General features: G+C 33.4%; 1 protein-coding gene across 1 annotated transcript in view; it reads left to right on the top strand.

Moving 5' to 3' along the window:
* Smp_121990 (putative glycerol-3-phosphate dehydrogenase) overlaps positions 1–15,371 on the top strand; it is a gene marked incomplete at its 5' end in the record, with an annotated part of 52,477 nt that overhangs the window by 35,665 nt on the left and 1,441 nt on the right. The window contains 5 exons of the mRNA XM_018795053.1: positions 883–1,076; positions 1,451–1,702; positions 4,820–4,999; positions 7,463–7,624; positions 10,781–10,879. Of these exons, the coding sequence (XP_018649404.1) occupies positions 883–1,076; positions 1,451–1,702; positions 4,820–4,999; positions 7,463–7,624; positions 10,781–10,879 (887 nt within the window). The remainder of the gene's footprint in view (positions 1–882; positions 1,077–1,450; positions 1,703–4,819; positions 5,000–7,462; positions 7,625–10,780; positions 10,880–15,371) is intronic.

Below are 15,371 nucleotides of genomic sequence, written 5' to 3'. Positions count from 1 at the left end.
ATTATTGAAACGAAGAGAAGAGAGAAGGAAACTAAAAGCAATCAAGATGAAAACAGGAATGAAGAAACCTTCTTCTCGCATACATTCCACTTACGACTGGTGTTACATACTACTTATATCTGAAAACATAAGTAGCATAAATCACGGTACCATGTGAGACTGTGACACTCGTAAATGCGGTTCAGAATGTCACAGGGAATATCTGTTTCTTGATTATATTGAACGGTGGTTTAGTGGTTAACGCGTCGAACTTTCAGCCACCAAGTCCCTTGTTCGAACCCTACTCCACCCGCTGTAGTTTGGGAAATAGAATAGTATCACTAGCTGTTAAACTAAGAGTGTAGTTCATATTTAAGTACCTGATGAATGGATCAACGTAATTTTAAATCTTTAATAATTACATAGATCATTTGATTTTATCATCGTATCAATTTTTGTAGTTCACAATCTTGATTTGTATCACTGTCAGATGTCGTTAACACATATTTCATTGCTTTCGTACGCAGTCATTTAGTTTCGGTCGTACAGTATTTTGGTACAACCTTAATCAATGTTCTAGGAACCTTCTTTTACATTTTATGGATAATTACGACATCTTATTCAATGTTTGCTACACTAAGCCGATATGTTTTTGCACTTTCACCTAACAATTTTCACTCCCGTAGGTACGTTGAACGTTACACTATCGAAATCTTCATAATTGTTTGACAAGATATTCTGAATCTTGTCTACATCTATACAGTACGCCCTTATACACGTAAATAAACATGGTTTTGCTCGATTAATCTTACATTTTCATAACTAGTGTTTTAGTTAAAATGTTACTCAATTTTTTCGTTTCATTCATTTTTGTTATTACTATATTTATTTCTTTGTTAATAGTTCGTCGTGGTGATGTACTGTCATCATGGGCAGGTATTCGACCACTTGTTCGTGACCCAAATTCTTCTGATACACAATCGATTGCACGTAATCATATTATTGATGTTTCGCCGTCTAAATTGATAACAATTGCTGGTGGTAAATGGACAACTTACAGAAGTATGGCAGAAGAGACTGTAGATAAAGCGATAAAGGTAGTAAAAACGTTCTGTCTTTATTTAAATAGTCCACTAACAAAAGTCGCTATTTTATTAACAGTGAATCAGTTAATGAGTACGTGTTTATGCATTTGACTTCAAGCTGCACTGTTTATGTAAAGTTACGTAATACTATGTGGTTGTTTAAACTGAGTTGGGTGAAATGTGATTTGATACTCATTGGTCAAATCATTTAACCGCCAAGTTATCGTTGTTTGATAAACACGGTCATACATTTGTACATTTTATGCCCCTAATAGCTGATTGTCATTAGAATTAATAATTATTTTAATATTTTCATTTTGTTACTACAAGAGAAATATGCAGAAATTTATCGGGCATTATTTTATTCTATTTTATTACTTAACTAGGTATGTGATCTTAAACCAACTGGTCCATGTCGTACCAAAGGTCTTCTTTTAGAGGGTGCTCATGGTTGGTCACCAAATCTATTTATACAAATTGTTCAAGAATATGGTATGGATGTGGATGTGGCACGTCATTTAACAGGGATTTATGGTGATAAAGCTATCACTATAGCTAATATGTCCAAACTAACTGGTTTAAGATGGCCAATATTAGGTAAAAAATTACATCCTGAATTTCCTTTTATCGAAGCTGAAGTAAGTTTATTTTGTCATAAAATTGGTAATTTGTATAATAAGGAGAATAGTGCTATTACTGTCTGTGAAATTGCCTTCACTTTTTCTACTTAGGCATGTTATACTGTATAGTTTACATGTAGTTTGGGAACATGTTATAGAATGTCACACCAATAAATATGCATACTATCGTTAAGTTTCTTGTTTCAAAATACTTTCATGTTTTCAATATTTCTTGTCTGGTAAGGTTTGTTTTGTACTGATTTGACCGATCTATTCTAGCTGTCAAGTTTGCCTGGACTGCTGTTTCATACTGTTACCAATGCCGTTAGTTCACGAACTAGCAAGATGAAAGCTCCCTGTTATCAACACCATTTCCAATAAAGTTTTTGTACAGTTAAGTTAGCCCAGCTATACAAATCAGCATATAGATAGTGTTTGTTAATTGGTTTCCAAGTGAATTAATAATATGCAACACTTACTGGTGTCAGTTGTTCATTGTGACACTTTTTGACTTTTTTCCGTATACCACGTCAAAGGGATTTTCATCATGGAATGACACCTGCTTGATAACCGTTAAATAACAACGATGACGTCATTTCTTGATGAAAGTTTACCTTTCCATATCATGCTCATGAAACAGTGTAATTTTGTAATACTCGTGTTTGCTCGCTAGTGGTTAGCTTCGAAGAAAATCTCCTAAAGTTTGCCAACTAGGTGGTTATGTATGGTCAGCATATTGATATCCTGACTACTTCATGTTTAAGTTCAAATCAAACGGGAATATTCTGATTGATTCATTTTTCAATCAATCAACCCTGGTTGAGATACTGAAAGAAACTTATGTAAATCTTACATAAGTATTAATGTTTTTACTACCACATCTATTTTGTTCGGACTTATTAGAATGTAGATTGTTTCCTCTCAATTCTTGTTCTGATTTGGGAATAGTCGAATGAAGTATAGAGCTTCCAGGGAATAGTACTAAAAAGTACATTATTATTTTCCTAGAATACTTAACTGACTTGGCACTTGTTACTGGGAAACTGTGAATCAGACAACATGAATATAAGCACAACGATTATAGATCAGGATTTATTTGGCCTCCACAATAAATCAAAGTGTTACATGAATGCATACATCTTTCTATGATTTATTTACGGTCAGATTAACAATTAGGTACAATAAAGAATATGAATATAAAAGGCAAAAACATGTCATCACCAGACATAACATCTTTGTTCACTAACATTTCACTGGCAGAAACCTTCTATTACATATGCCAACAACTAGAAAAGAAAATAGAGGTACCAATCACGATAAATACAATGAAGGAGCTTCTGTTGAAATACACTAAGAATATCTACTATATGTTTAACGACGAAATTTACAGACCAGTAGATGGAGCAGCAATAAGATCACCCGTAAGCCTCATTCCCGCTAAAAAAATTTTAAGCCAAACAGGAAAATGAACCGTTGGGTGATATCCTAGATAAGCTAGATTATTCTTATCGATACATAGGTGGCACACTAATCGTGTGTGACGAAAATATGGACAAACAAGAGGTTTTGAACAGTTCCGATCACGTTCACTCAGCTATTAAATTCATCAGCGAAGAAGGAAACGATAATAAAATAGCTTCCCTTGATGTTTTACTTTTTGCAAAAATAGACGGTTCCATAAAATTTTTTTTATTTAGGTAGAATACTTGGACGGGTCAGTATACCTACTCGCATAGTTTTAAACCTCTTCAATACAAAATAAATTTAGTTAAATGTTTCAGTCACAGAATCAAACTATTATGTTCTAAGGATTGCGTAGATAGCGAAATAGATAAACTAAAGAGCACACCATGACATATTGACTATCCAGATAATGTCAGAAAATTTCTATCAGAAGGTAAGAAAAAGAACAAACTAATACAATCAGCGAGAAAACCGTCTATCTGAAACTCGATTTAAAATAGAACCATAGCAGGTGACATTTCAACACGTCAACTCAAAAGATCTGTTGAAGACATTTCATGGCGCCAAGTTACATGTGGTCTTTTCAACCAAACCAGTACTTACGCAACAAATCGAGGATAGTTTACCGATGGTGGGCTCCTCCATGTGTGTATACCATTTCGACTGCCCCTATGGAGCTGGTTACCTAGTTTATACTCGGAGGGCTTTTTCCTTTCGTTCTCGCGAGCATGTAACAGCATGTTTGGGAAAAGGAGTCACTGCATCTTTTAACAACACTATTCTTTCTCACTTGGTAGACAGTGAAAATCATATAAAAATACATGAAGCTTTCTCTTTTTGTATCGAGTTCTAAACAATCCACATAGCTAAAGCCATCTGGATCAACTTCAGAAAACCTAACTTATGCAGAAGAGGTGTATCCAGCCTCTATGTTTATCTTGGTCCACGACTGAATCACCAGATATCTAAACTGGATATTATAAACCTCTTATTCCTTCCCCCCATTCCCTATGCCTTTCTATATTTCTTAACCTACACGTTTACCTTTCCTAATTCGCACAAATTCTTTTTTATCGCAATTACTTTGACAACACCTCTCTTATCACATATTATATTCACACGATGTTATTATTACCTCAATTAACAAGACGGGATTCTTCTACTATACATTTTGTTCACTCTATTTATTGTATTGCTATTATATTGATTATAACTTGACACTTTACTACGAATCATGCTAACCTTTATTAAATGACCCTACTAATTGATAAATAACACAATTTCTAAACCATTATGTCGTAACAGATGCGAAAATTCACCATTGTTGAATTTACTAGTGCATATCTTATTTTGGTCTTTGTAAAATATCACAGTAATTATGAACTTTTAACTGTAGAGCCTAACATGTTTTAATCAATAATTTATTTTTTGAACCCATACTTAAAGTATCACACAATTATGTGTCTATAACCAACCGACATAACTAATAAACTTGACTTTGTAATATTTACTCCTTCCCACAATATGATTACATTTTACAGACAATTGGGACGAAAAATCAGTGTGATGTGTTATTCACACTCTAGTAGATTACATCGTTTATTGCTCACAATATCATACATGTAATTTACTTTTTTTTCTAAAGAGATTTTCTATTTAAAATTTTTTTAGGTGGAATATGCATGCCGAGAATATGCTTGTCATGTTGTTGATTTTCTTGCTCGTCGTACTCGTTTAGCATTTTTGAATGTACGAGCTGCGGAAGAAGCTTTACCAAGAATTGTTGATTTAATGGGTGAACATTTAAAATGGAATAGTGAAAGAAAAAAGCAAGAAATGCGAGAGGCAGAGGTAAACTAGAATTTTGATAAAATATTTGTGTAATATATTTGCTCTATTCATTTTTTCCACCATATTACTAATATTGAAACTGCATACACATTTTGTTCATAGCAAACTATACTCGATCTGTTGAATCAACATTGTTACATTGAGTTTGAACTCGTGACTTACTTGTGTCTGTCACTCGTCATGGAGTATAGGCTGCCGACCAACAATCTTCAACCTACTCTGTCCTTGGCTCTCCTTTCCAGTTTTTGCCGGTTTGATATAGGGTACGTACGTTGAAGTCTCCAATGTGTAGTTTGGAGCGAGGTTTCAGTAGACCTGGGACAGTGTTTTGCGCACTAGAATAGTTGGCTATGGTGATACTTGAGGAGAAAGCCGAAAGAGGAAGTTTAATGTTGAAAGTGGAGGTAGGAGGAATAATAGGAACTGAAGAGAGAAATTGGTTATGAATATAGTGATCTTGAGGGTGGTTATGACTTTTCGGTTGCCCTTACCATGGAAGGGTTCTTTTAAAGGTACCTGTAAAGGAAATCGGATTAGAAGTGGTCTTAGTGACCTAAGAGCTTGACCGCAGTGCCCTAGGGACAACTGCTTGAGATCGGTCACACATTGCTTTTTTGTGAGTAATTTTTGTGTTAGCTCCGTACTTGTTGGGACCTTACCAACCAACGGAGACGGATATCCGTGAGATAAGGCGAGGTGTGCATTTTTTTACGGTCGACGTTTTCTAACCCTACCCTTCCTTGTGGGAAGGGTTGTCTGAAGGAAACACCTTACTGTCGTCACGCCTCTGTACAGTGCTCAGTACGACTTCGCCTTCGGACCTTGGGTTTGCTGCTTTTAGTCTTACCCTTCTTCAACCGACCTGTCTGGCATGGTAGGACCTTGAAGAACGATTGTTCCAGCCAGTATAGCCCGATCGGTCGATCACGATAGCCAAGCCCGACTACCACGTCATGATAGCAGCAACAGTCGGGTTTACGGTTATTAAGTACTATTTAGATCCAGTAAAATCATATAGATGTAGCTGTCTACAATAAATAAACTGTAAATTATCAACTATAATATAAAGTTGGATAATATCTTCAAAGCAATATACGATGTTATTTAACCTTTATTTCAGAATCAAATATACATTTAAATAAAAGTAAACAATATTGAACTATTACTTGGCTGTCTAGACTAAGTTTTACACGTATATTTTTGTCTTCGATGGATAATCATGATGATGATAATGACGATGAACAAAATGATAATATCAAAATATTTCTATTCTAATTACTATCAAATTTTTCATCTTTATGTCGGCGGATAAAGCGTTAGATGAAAACAAAAGAATTTATTATTATCTCATATATTTTCTCCTTACTACAGAAAAGATGTATGACGACTTCATGACTGTGTTGTTGGCTATAATTTTGATTGAATTATAACTTAAAGATATTACTTGTTACGGATTAGCTCCATTTGAAGAGTAATTAATACTGAAAGAAAATAAGATAGTTCTTTTGTCCTAGATTGATGCTTTGCACTAGTGTACACTCATCAAAGATCGAACTTATTAGCAGTTTGTCAATCAGTAATTAGAACGATGTCCAAATTGAAGGGTTTTCACAAACCTCCTATATCAATAATGATCATGTGCTGAGGGGTGGATACCTTCGAGAGAAATTTCGAAATTTCTAGTACATGCGTATGACCAGTGGAGTTCAAGCATAACACTAATGAGGTATGTAACATTGATGGAATGGAATGACACAAGTTAAAAATAGAAATCACTGTATCCTGAATTCATTGGTTTAAAACTAACATACAATCTACGAAATCAGAAGGGGTTTTGTGGAGATTTAGTATTTTCATAGTCGAAAGCCTGAGTCAATTGAAGGTAGACCACCATGGATCGTGGATGCGCACTGCTGAGGAGTCCCATAATAGGACGAAACAGCCGTCCAGTGCTTCCTGGTTTTCCCTGGTGGTCTAGCTTCAATTGACTCACGCTTTCAACTATGAGAATCTACGAAATCCCAATGTTTTCTATTCACTCCCTTCTGAGTTTTTCGGTTTGTACGTCTATGAAGTCTTAATTTAAATATAAAGCAGTTCAATATATCTTGGCCTCTAATAGTTTCGAAGCTGAAGTTAGTCCATCATGACAATTATTTGTAAACTAGATAATTTCTACAAACTTCTTACCTTAATTATATCTTGAAAACGTCATTTATGTTACGTTTTATTTATAACCGATAGTTGTGCAGAAAATGTTTTATGAATTTAACACATACTATGTCTCACTTTTGGTTTATGCAATGTTTATATGTATATATATATATTACGTCACACATCGTGAACAATTTCTTATCAGTATTTATTTCAGATGTATCTGGATTCTCATTGATTTTTCTAGCTGGTAACATGTTCTTAATGCACTTTTACACGATTGTTACATCTCTGTTTTTCTTTTTACAGAACTTCTTAAAATCTGAAATGGGTCTTGGTCTACGTGTTATGGAAGGTGTTCGTATGGATTTGACTATTGATGAAATTAGTCATCTTTTACAAAGTTTCCGTAAACTTGATCATGACACTAAAGGATATGTTTCATTGGATGATTTACGCAAATTTTGTACTGTAAGTTGTTATCAAACCAAGATATCTAAGTGATTTTTTTTCTGTATTCAATTTGCTAATTACCATCGACATTTTAGAAATACTCGTAAATTGTTTTGGTGTTTTCCATAACTTTTGTTACTGTGTACATACTTATTTCCTAAAACTTTAATGATTCATTTCAAGTTTAATATGTTAACTATTCAAATTTTCCTAAATACAATAAATAATCACTTACCATGCTTGTGAATTTAGACTATATCGAGACAATACTCACAGTATGCACATATGCCAATTAGAGACTGACCAGTTGCAGTCCTAAACATCAATGGGAAGATTCAAACAAACAATACTAAGTGAATTTAATCACTTATTATGATATAATATGTTGAACAACACATAATATGAGTTTTATCAGTCAGATCTTTTTTATATCCCTCGCTAGTCCAACAAAGATTTTTATTTGATCCGAAGTAGTCTATCTGATTATTTATTTGTCAGCAAATATAATAATAATAAAACTTCTTTTTAAGTGTTCCTCAAAAAATAAATAACAACTATTTATTGTGGTCACAGGATGGTTATTGTTATAACTTGCGACCGAGTGGATGTCTTGTTAACGTATGAACGTGATAAGACCACCAATCAGAGAGCAGCGAATTATCGATTGGAACAGTGACACACGAAAACCGTACGAGCAGTCTAGAGTATGTATCGGTCCTGCTTTCTGCCTAGTCCAGCCAGTTAAGTCCAGAACACCGATAACAGCCTCTGCGGTATGAATCATTATACTTCAAACATACTGAGTTTATATACCAAACAGACTGACCACATCGTACCGATAAAATAGAAAATAACATTTGTACAATATCTAGCCAAATGTGGCTGTGAATGTGGGAGACAGTAATTAATAGACTAGGGAAAACTCAAGAATGGTAAATCATATAATAATAGTTTATAGTTCAAAATAAAGCTCATGATAAGGGGAACATGAATATGAATACTTTAGTTATTTAGCAGTTATACGATAAAAATATATGCATAATATTGGTCCATCGTGACTTTTATGAATTCTTAATTTTCCACATCATGATTAGACAATCATTAAAAGCCGTAAAGCGTCAGACAACCGTTTCATCTTAGTACAATACTCAGCAGTATGCATTCATGGCCCTATGACCTTCGGACTTTGCAAAACCGCCTGATCTTGAAACCACTAGGTTGGCATCCAATAATTTAGATTTATAACTTCACTGGATCTTTAAAATCACATACCTCTACAGCATTCTATAAATAATTTTAGTTGGTTTTAAACGATTCATAGTTGTAAGTATTAATCTTCTATAAGTAACTGAATGTTACAGAATTCTTACGTCAAAGCATATCATAGTATAATTCCATTCAAAACTGATTATTTTGTTTCAAGTATTTTTTTAAAATGAATATTTAAGACAAAAATAGTACATTTATCTATGGTGTTTTATTGAATTTGGTAAACTCGTTTTGCCAAAAAATTACACACTAGATTAATATGCAATAAATATTTTGATAATTCTGTAGACGATGTACCTGATACTGATTCCTCTCCATCTTGTTTTAAGTACAATTTATTCAAGTAATTAATGTAAAGATAATCGATTGTATAAATGTTTCATGTAATAAGGTCTTGAGTGCTGTTAGAGGTATGAGGGCAGTTATCACTTCCCGGTTGCTCACACTGTGGAAGGGTTCTTCTAGAGGTACCTGAAAAGGAAATTGGATTAGAAGTGGTCTTAGTGACCTGAGAGCGTGACCGCAGCGCCCAAGGGACAACTGCTTGAGATCGGTCACACATTGCTTTTTTGTGAGTAATTTTTGTGTTAGCTCCGTACTTGTTGGGACCTTACCGCTGGTGTGCATTTTTAGGGTCGACCTTTTCTAACCCCACCCCTCCTTGTGGGAAGGTAGCATCGCTGTCATGCTGGTTGTTTGAAGGAAACAGCTTCCTGCCGTCATACCTCTGTACAGTGCTCAGTACGACTTCGCCTTCGGACCTTAGTTTTGCTACTTTTAGTCTTACCGCTCTTCAACCGACCTGTCTGGCATGGTAGGACCTTAAAGAACGATTGTTCCAGCCAGTATAGCTCGATTGGTTAATCACGATGGTCAAGCCCGACCACCACGTCATGGTAGCAGCAACGGTCGGGATGTAATAAGCAGACTCCATAAAGTCACTGTTTTAGCATTTTAAAGAAAACTCAATTTTAGAAATAATACCATACCATAATAATTGTTTAAAATTATACAACACACATATTTCACTGTAAACTATTCACTTTCACGAATATACTAACTATGAATACAATTGTACAGCTTAAGTAAATGAAATCTTCGCCAAAACAACTTTCTTCACTGAATTGTTTTTATGCTTCTTAAATTCTAGATATTTACTAAACAAGTTTACATTTCTTATCCGTAGTTTTGAATGATTTCAAACACCTCAGCTTTCAAGCGTTTTTTTATAGCTTGCCTAGGTAGTTTTTTTTCTAAATATGGTGTTTTAAACGGTTTGTTCATTGAGTTCAGCATACATTTGATAAACTGAACAAATTAAATTATCTGAATACAATTTTAATCATATATTAACATCAGCTGGTGAAGTGTTGATAATATGAGAGATCAACGATCAACTATTTGGGACTTTGTGTGATATGGCTCGGAATCGTTTAGAATGGCTAAGATTCATTCACACATCGTATTCCACTAAATCTTAGGCTTTGAAATTACTTTATATTTTTTATTCCGCGAATTCATTATTAATGAATAACAATGACTTTATTGAAAATTATATGTTTAGTACAGTATTTAATTCTCATCATATTATCTACGTCTAATGTTTTCTACTACCGTTAATACTATTACCACTTCTACTACTGTGACATATATCTTGATAATTTTATCTCACTATGCTGATATGGTATGGTGACTTGGATCGATACAGATAAGTACCAGCTTCTATTTTGTTTATAACTAACTTATCAAATGGTTATCCAGCTGATATTATCAGTTCTCGGTAAAATCTTCGTAACTAAGCTAACTTTCTTCAAGCTACATGTCTGAATAATAGTAATAATAAGTACAATATTCTTATTGTATTTTATGAATGTTTTTACAAATAATATTTATTAACCTTTTTAGGAATCTGGTGAATATGTTAGTGAAGAAGTACTACAGTCTACTTTGAATACAATGGATATTAATAAGAATGGACAAGTCGACATGTCAGAATTTTTACAAGTATGTTAAAAAATAGGAAAACTTTCTGTGATGTTTTGTTTATTTCATTGGTCCTCAGTTTCTTTTATTTTTTCATCATTTTCTATCTACATGTTTCAGTTAGTTCTTATATAGGAATTTTATTTTATTTTTAACATTCAATTAGACTTTTCAAGTTGAAAAATATTATTGATCATGTTGTTTGTAATAACAAGTCAACATTCTTTGTCCTTAAATTTATAAACAATGAAGTGATCACTTGGTTGTTAGGTTGTTCAAATTTTAACTGGTGGATTTCAGATTCAAAAGTCAATCCACTTGCTATGGTTTGGATAACTGGCTGGTATCATTAACCTTTACACAAATAATGTGCTTCATTCAATTCAATTGGTATTATTTACTTGTATCTTCCCATTTTTGTTAACGACTGCAATGGATCAGTCCTAACACAATACTTGATCTACCATAACTAAATAAATCTACGATTAACACACAATCATACTTTGAAAATTATAACTTCACGCAAGCGAGAATGGATGAGACTAGATTTTCTGCCTGTAGAATAAGAACAAGAAGTATGTAAGCATCTCAGTTTATATAGTATTTTAGGAGATAAAGTAACTTATAGGACTACTGTGTTTCAAAGTTTAAGATCATGTCGTAGTACAAAGGCCCCCATTAATGTTGCTGAAGAAACCCTGACAAATCATAATAATATTTGTTTTATTCAGTCTTAACACAAATATTTATAGATCGTTTAAAAGCCTGAGGCACGCGTTTTCTTTGTAAGGATTAATATTTTCCCGTTTTTGATGTTAAGGGATTCAGTTGACCAGTCTCTATACTCGTTACACAAGACAGTGGCTATTTGAACTTCGTAGGTCAACGCATAACGCTTTAGTGTTTGAAGTTAAATTACTAGGTTCGATGAGATACCATGTGAAAATTAACACTAGAATGAATATACACCCAGAGGACCAGTCCCAAATAGGATGAAATAGACCATCCAGGTTTCACTGCTAGTCACTATCCAACTTTAATCAAGATTTATGAATAAACGAAAATATCGAGGCAATCCTCTCAAGATGCATTCCTACCAACAGAGGCTAATCAATTGCACATCTTAAAATCAACAACAGGAAAGTACAAACCCTTTGGGAGAAATCCGTGGAGTTTAATTACTAGAATAATTGCTCAATATACTGTCGTTGTTAATTTTGTTTTTATTGGATAATTATACTGTTTGTTGTAAAAGATATTAATTCTTTGTCAAGTTGTTTTGTGTCGTCATAGCAGTTCATAATGCTTTCAGCTGAAATACCTGGTTAGCAGGTTTTTTTTAGCAAGGATGTTTTCTACAGTATGGTTCCTATTACAAGTTACTCAATAAATGACAATCACTACAGGAATACATTTAAATCTAAATGGAATAGCGTTTCGTTTATTACTTTGTGAACAGGTTTTCTCATTATCTTTGTTTTGTAATTTTGCATATGCAAATTAATGTTTTTATTCTCGTACAAACTTTTTTTGAAAAAGAATTATAAATTTTAATTATGAATAATGTTACAATACTGACTTTTTAGGCAAGTTAAATCTATTTACCTCAATGCCCTGTGTTAATTGTAACTGTCATAGAGATGTTGGTTTGATGAGTTTACAACTTGTTTTTTTTTTCTACGTTGGTATTATTTTCTTTTCATCGATAAATTCTTTCAAGCTGTAAACTGTTAGTGAGGTCAATCAACTTTTCGTTACTGAACTGCACATTCTACTTATAACTCAACTTTAAGGGAAACTATTACCAACCTATTCATTGATCCAAGTGACTTTCTAGAATTCAAGTTAAAACAGGAATCACTGTATTAAACTTGTTAATGTCCTTTCAAACGGTGCACAATATATTTAGAAGATAACACATTTTTTCAACCTAATTTTCTGTCTACCCAATCAATTCACTAAACACTGAACCGTAAATTAGGAACGTGAGTACAGTTATATAAGTAGGAAAAGTGAAAAAAAACCCATTTCAACTGATGATGAAGTGACCAAATTTATCTACCTAATTACAATTTAATAATAATAAATGACGTTCACCACCGATCAATCATTGCCTGTAGGTGTAGTATGTCCTTTATGCCTTCCAAGTCAAGAGTACCTTTACCTGTAGACAAGCTTTTCGACTTTGTGTATGCGGATGATATTGTCTTACTGTGCGACGATATTCAAGCCATGTAGTCCGCACTTAATCAGTTGACAGTCAGTATCCATAGGTATGGGATTTGTTTTGCACCTTCTGAGTGCAAACTACTCATAGAAGACTGGTAGAAGCCTGTCTTTTCACTCACTGTTGTTAGTGAGCAGATAGAATTAGTGGAGAAGTTGGTATTCCTGTGTAGCTGTGTAAGTGCTGGTAGTGGCATGATTAGTGAGACCGATTCACATATAGTGAAAGCTCGTTTGTCTTATTCCGATATGTGCCATCTTTGGTGCTTTTGCGTTGTTATCCTGAGTATAAAAGGCTGTATCTATGATGCGTCGATTAGAGCAGCCGTGCTGTGTGCTTTCGAATCCTGGACTGACTGAATTGAGGATGTTAAGTGACTTCCAGGTTTTCGATGGTGGTCTAGCTTCAATTGACTCATGATTTCAACTGTGAAAATACTAAATTGTCCACAAAACCCCCCTCTGATGCATAAAATATATTCAAGTCAACTTGTTGTGAATGAATCTTTACTCTTTCGCCGTTATTGAAATAGAATGATGAACTAGAAGTGTAGTAGAAAAACAATTCTTATACATTCGTATTTAGTTATTAAGAAAATTTTCATTCTGGTCGAATTACATACAAACTTTAAACTTTTTTTAGATTTAATTAGCTTTATATAAACATTTCCATTATTTATATATCTTAGTTATAAACTATTTGTTCAATTCATATTTCACTATTAATCATTTATGTATAATGAAAACAACCTAGGTACTTCGTAGCCAACTCATCTATCAATTGAATTCACGTAATCTTGATAAACAAGTTTAACAATCACATACGTAAGAACATTACAAAGCAGATCCACAATATTTGACTTTTGTTTGAAAATCCACCATTTTGATCAAAGTTTGTTTTGTGCGTGGATTTAAATTAACAAAAAATCATTATAATGCTTAACACTTTGCTTCTGTTTCAACTGCCTTTTGTGTTGTTGTTGTTCAGTTTGTTGTCGAATTATCACAGATCATTGTTGCTGCCTCTTCTGATGAAAATTCACTGTGTATTTATCATTATTTTGCTACTATTTGTGCGTAATATGTGCCTGTGTATGTTTGTGATTGACAATATCTTGACTTCACAGGTTAAGTTTAATTTCCATAGTATAAATTTGTCAATTGAACACCATTTTAGCTAGTTGACTTCATTCCCGGTTGTATAACTGAAAGTGAGATTGCCGTTAATCTATGAGTTGATGTTGTATTTCCACGTTTTCTGACTAACTAATTTGAAGTTGTAACAGTAATGAAAAGTTGAGTAATTTTAGAATATTAATTTAGTGGTCTTTGTTATTAGTAGATTTTCCTTAACCTTAGATCGATAAATTTTAAATTCATATATACAAAGCTTAAAGTTTATATTGGATACTAGACTGTTTTGATTATGCTCAGTCCAAATGTTTATCAATATAAACTAACGTATATGTTAGACCGATCTTTACGAACTGTATGATGAATTCTGAAATGATAAAAATAAGAACATAGGTAATATTTACTTTTCAAATGCTAAAATATTCAGCACACACCGTAGATTTCAATTCTCACGAGCTAGAGTATGAGATTGTCTTTTTTTCAAATCTTTTGTTCATAAGGCTAGTATGTATACTTTATAATTTGAATTATTAGCATCGAACCGGTTGTTCTCGAGAACAATAGCTGATGTATTAGAGCAATTAGGTCACAGATTTTAATCCTACTCCACCTATTTTAATCCGAGCATGCGAGTAATACCGGTAACCCTAACACACAAACTGTAGCTCTAAACCCGTTACATCAATCTTTGCTCGGCACATGGATGATATTTTCAATATCATTATCAGAGATATAATTGGTAGGTAAACGTTGATCAGTCATTATCAAAATTAATTCTCACTTTTAAATATTCATCTTGTTAAGACTACGTGAGTAGAAGCATATGACTTTATTCAAGTTTAGTCTCGACTAAGCTTTTTAATTCCATTGAGAGTAACAGGCGTAAGCTTTTTAAATAAACAATTTTACATTGTGCGTAAATTTCTGTCAAATGTTTTGATGTGCTACCTGTTCTATTTATCAGCTGGTTGTCATTCGATCTTTTTTTGCATTGCTTTTATCCAATATCATATATTGATTATTTTAGTAAAATCGCTTTCTCCCTTTGATTATCAAACCCTTTTAACTCACGTAAAGAGTTGATATCGTCTTCGTTAAAAATTTGGAGATTTTTCAAGAACCATTATGAAAATACTTGCTCATATTTCTTAAG

Source organism: Schistosoma mansoni, chromosome 1, assembly GCF_000237925.1.
Source record: "Schistosoma mansoni strain Puerto Rico chromosome 1, complete genome".
Taxonomy (NCBI): domain Eukaryota; kingdom Metazoa; phylum Platyhelminthes; class Trematoda; order Strigeidida; family Schistosomatidae; genus Schistosoma; species Schistosoma mansoni.
This window is presented reverse-complemented; position numbering and strand designations above follow the sequence as displayed.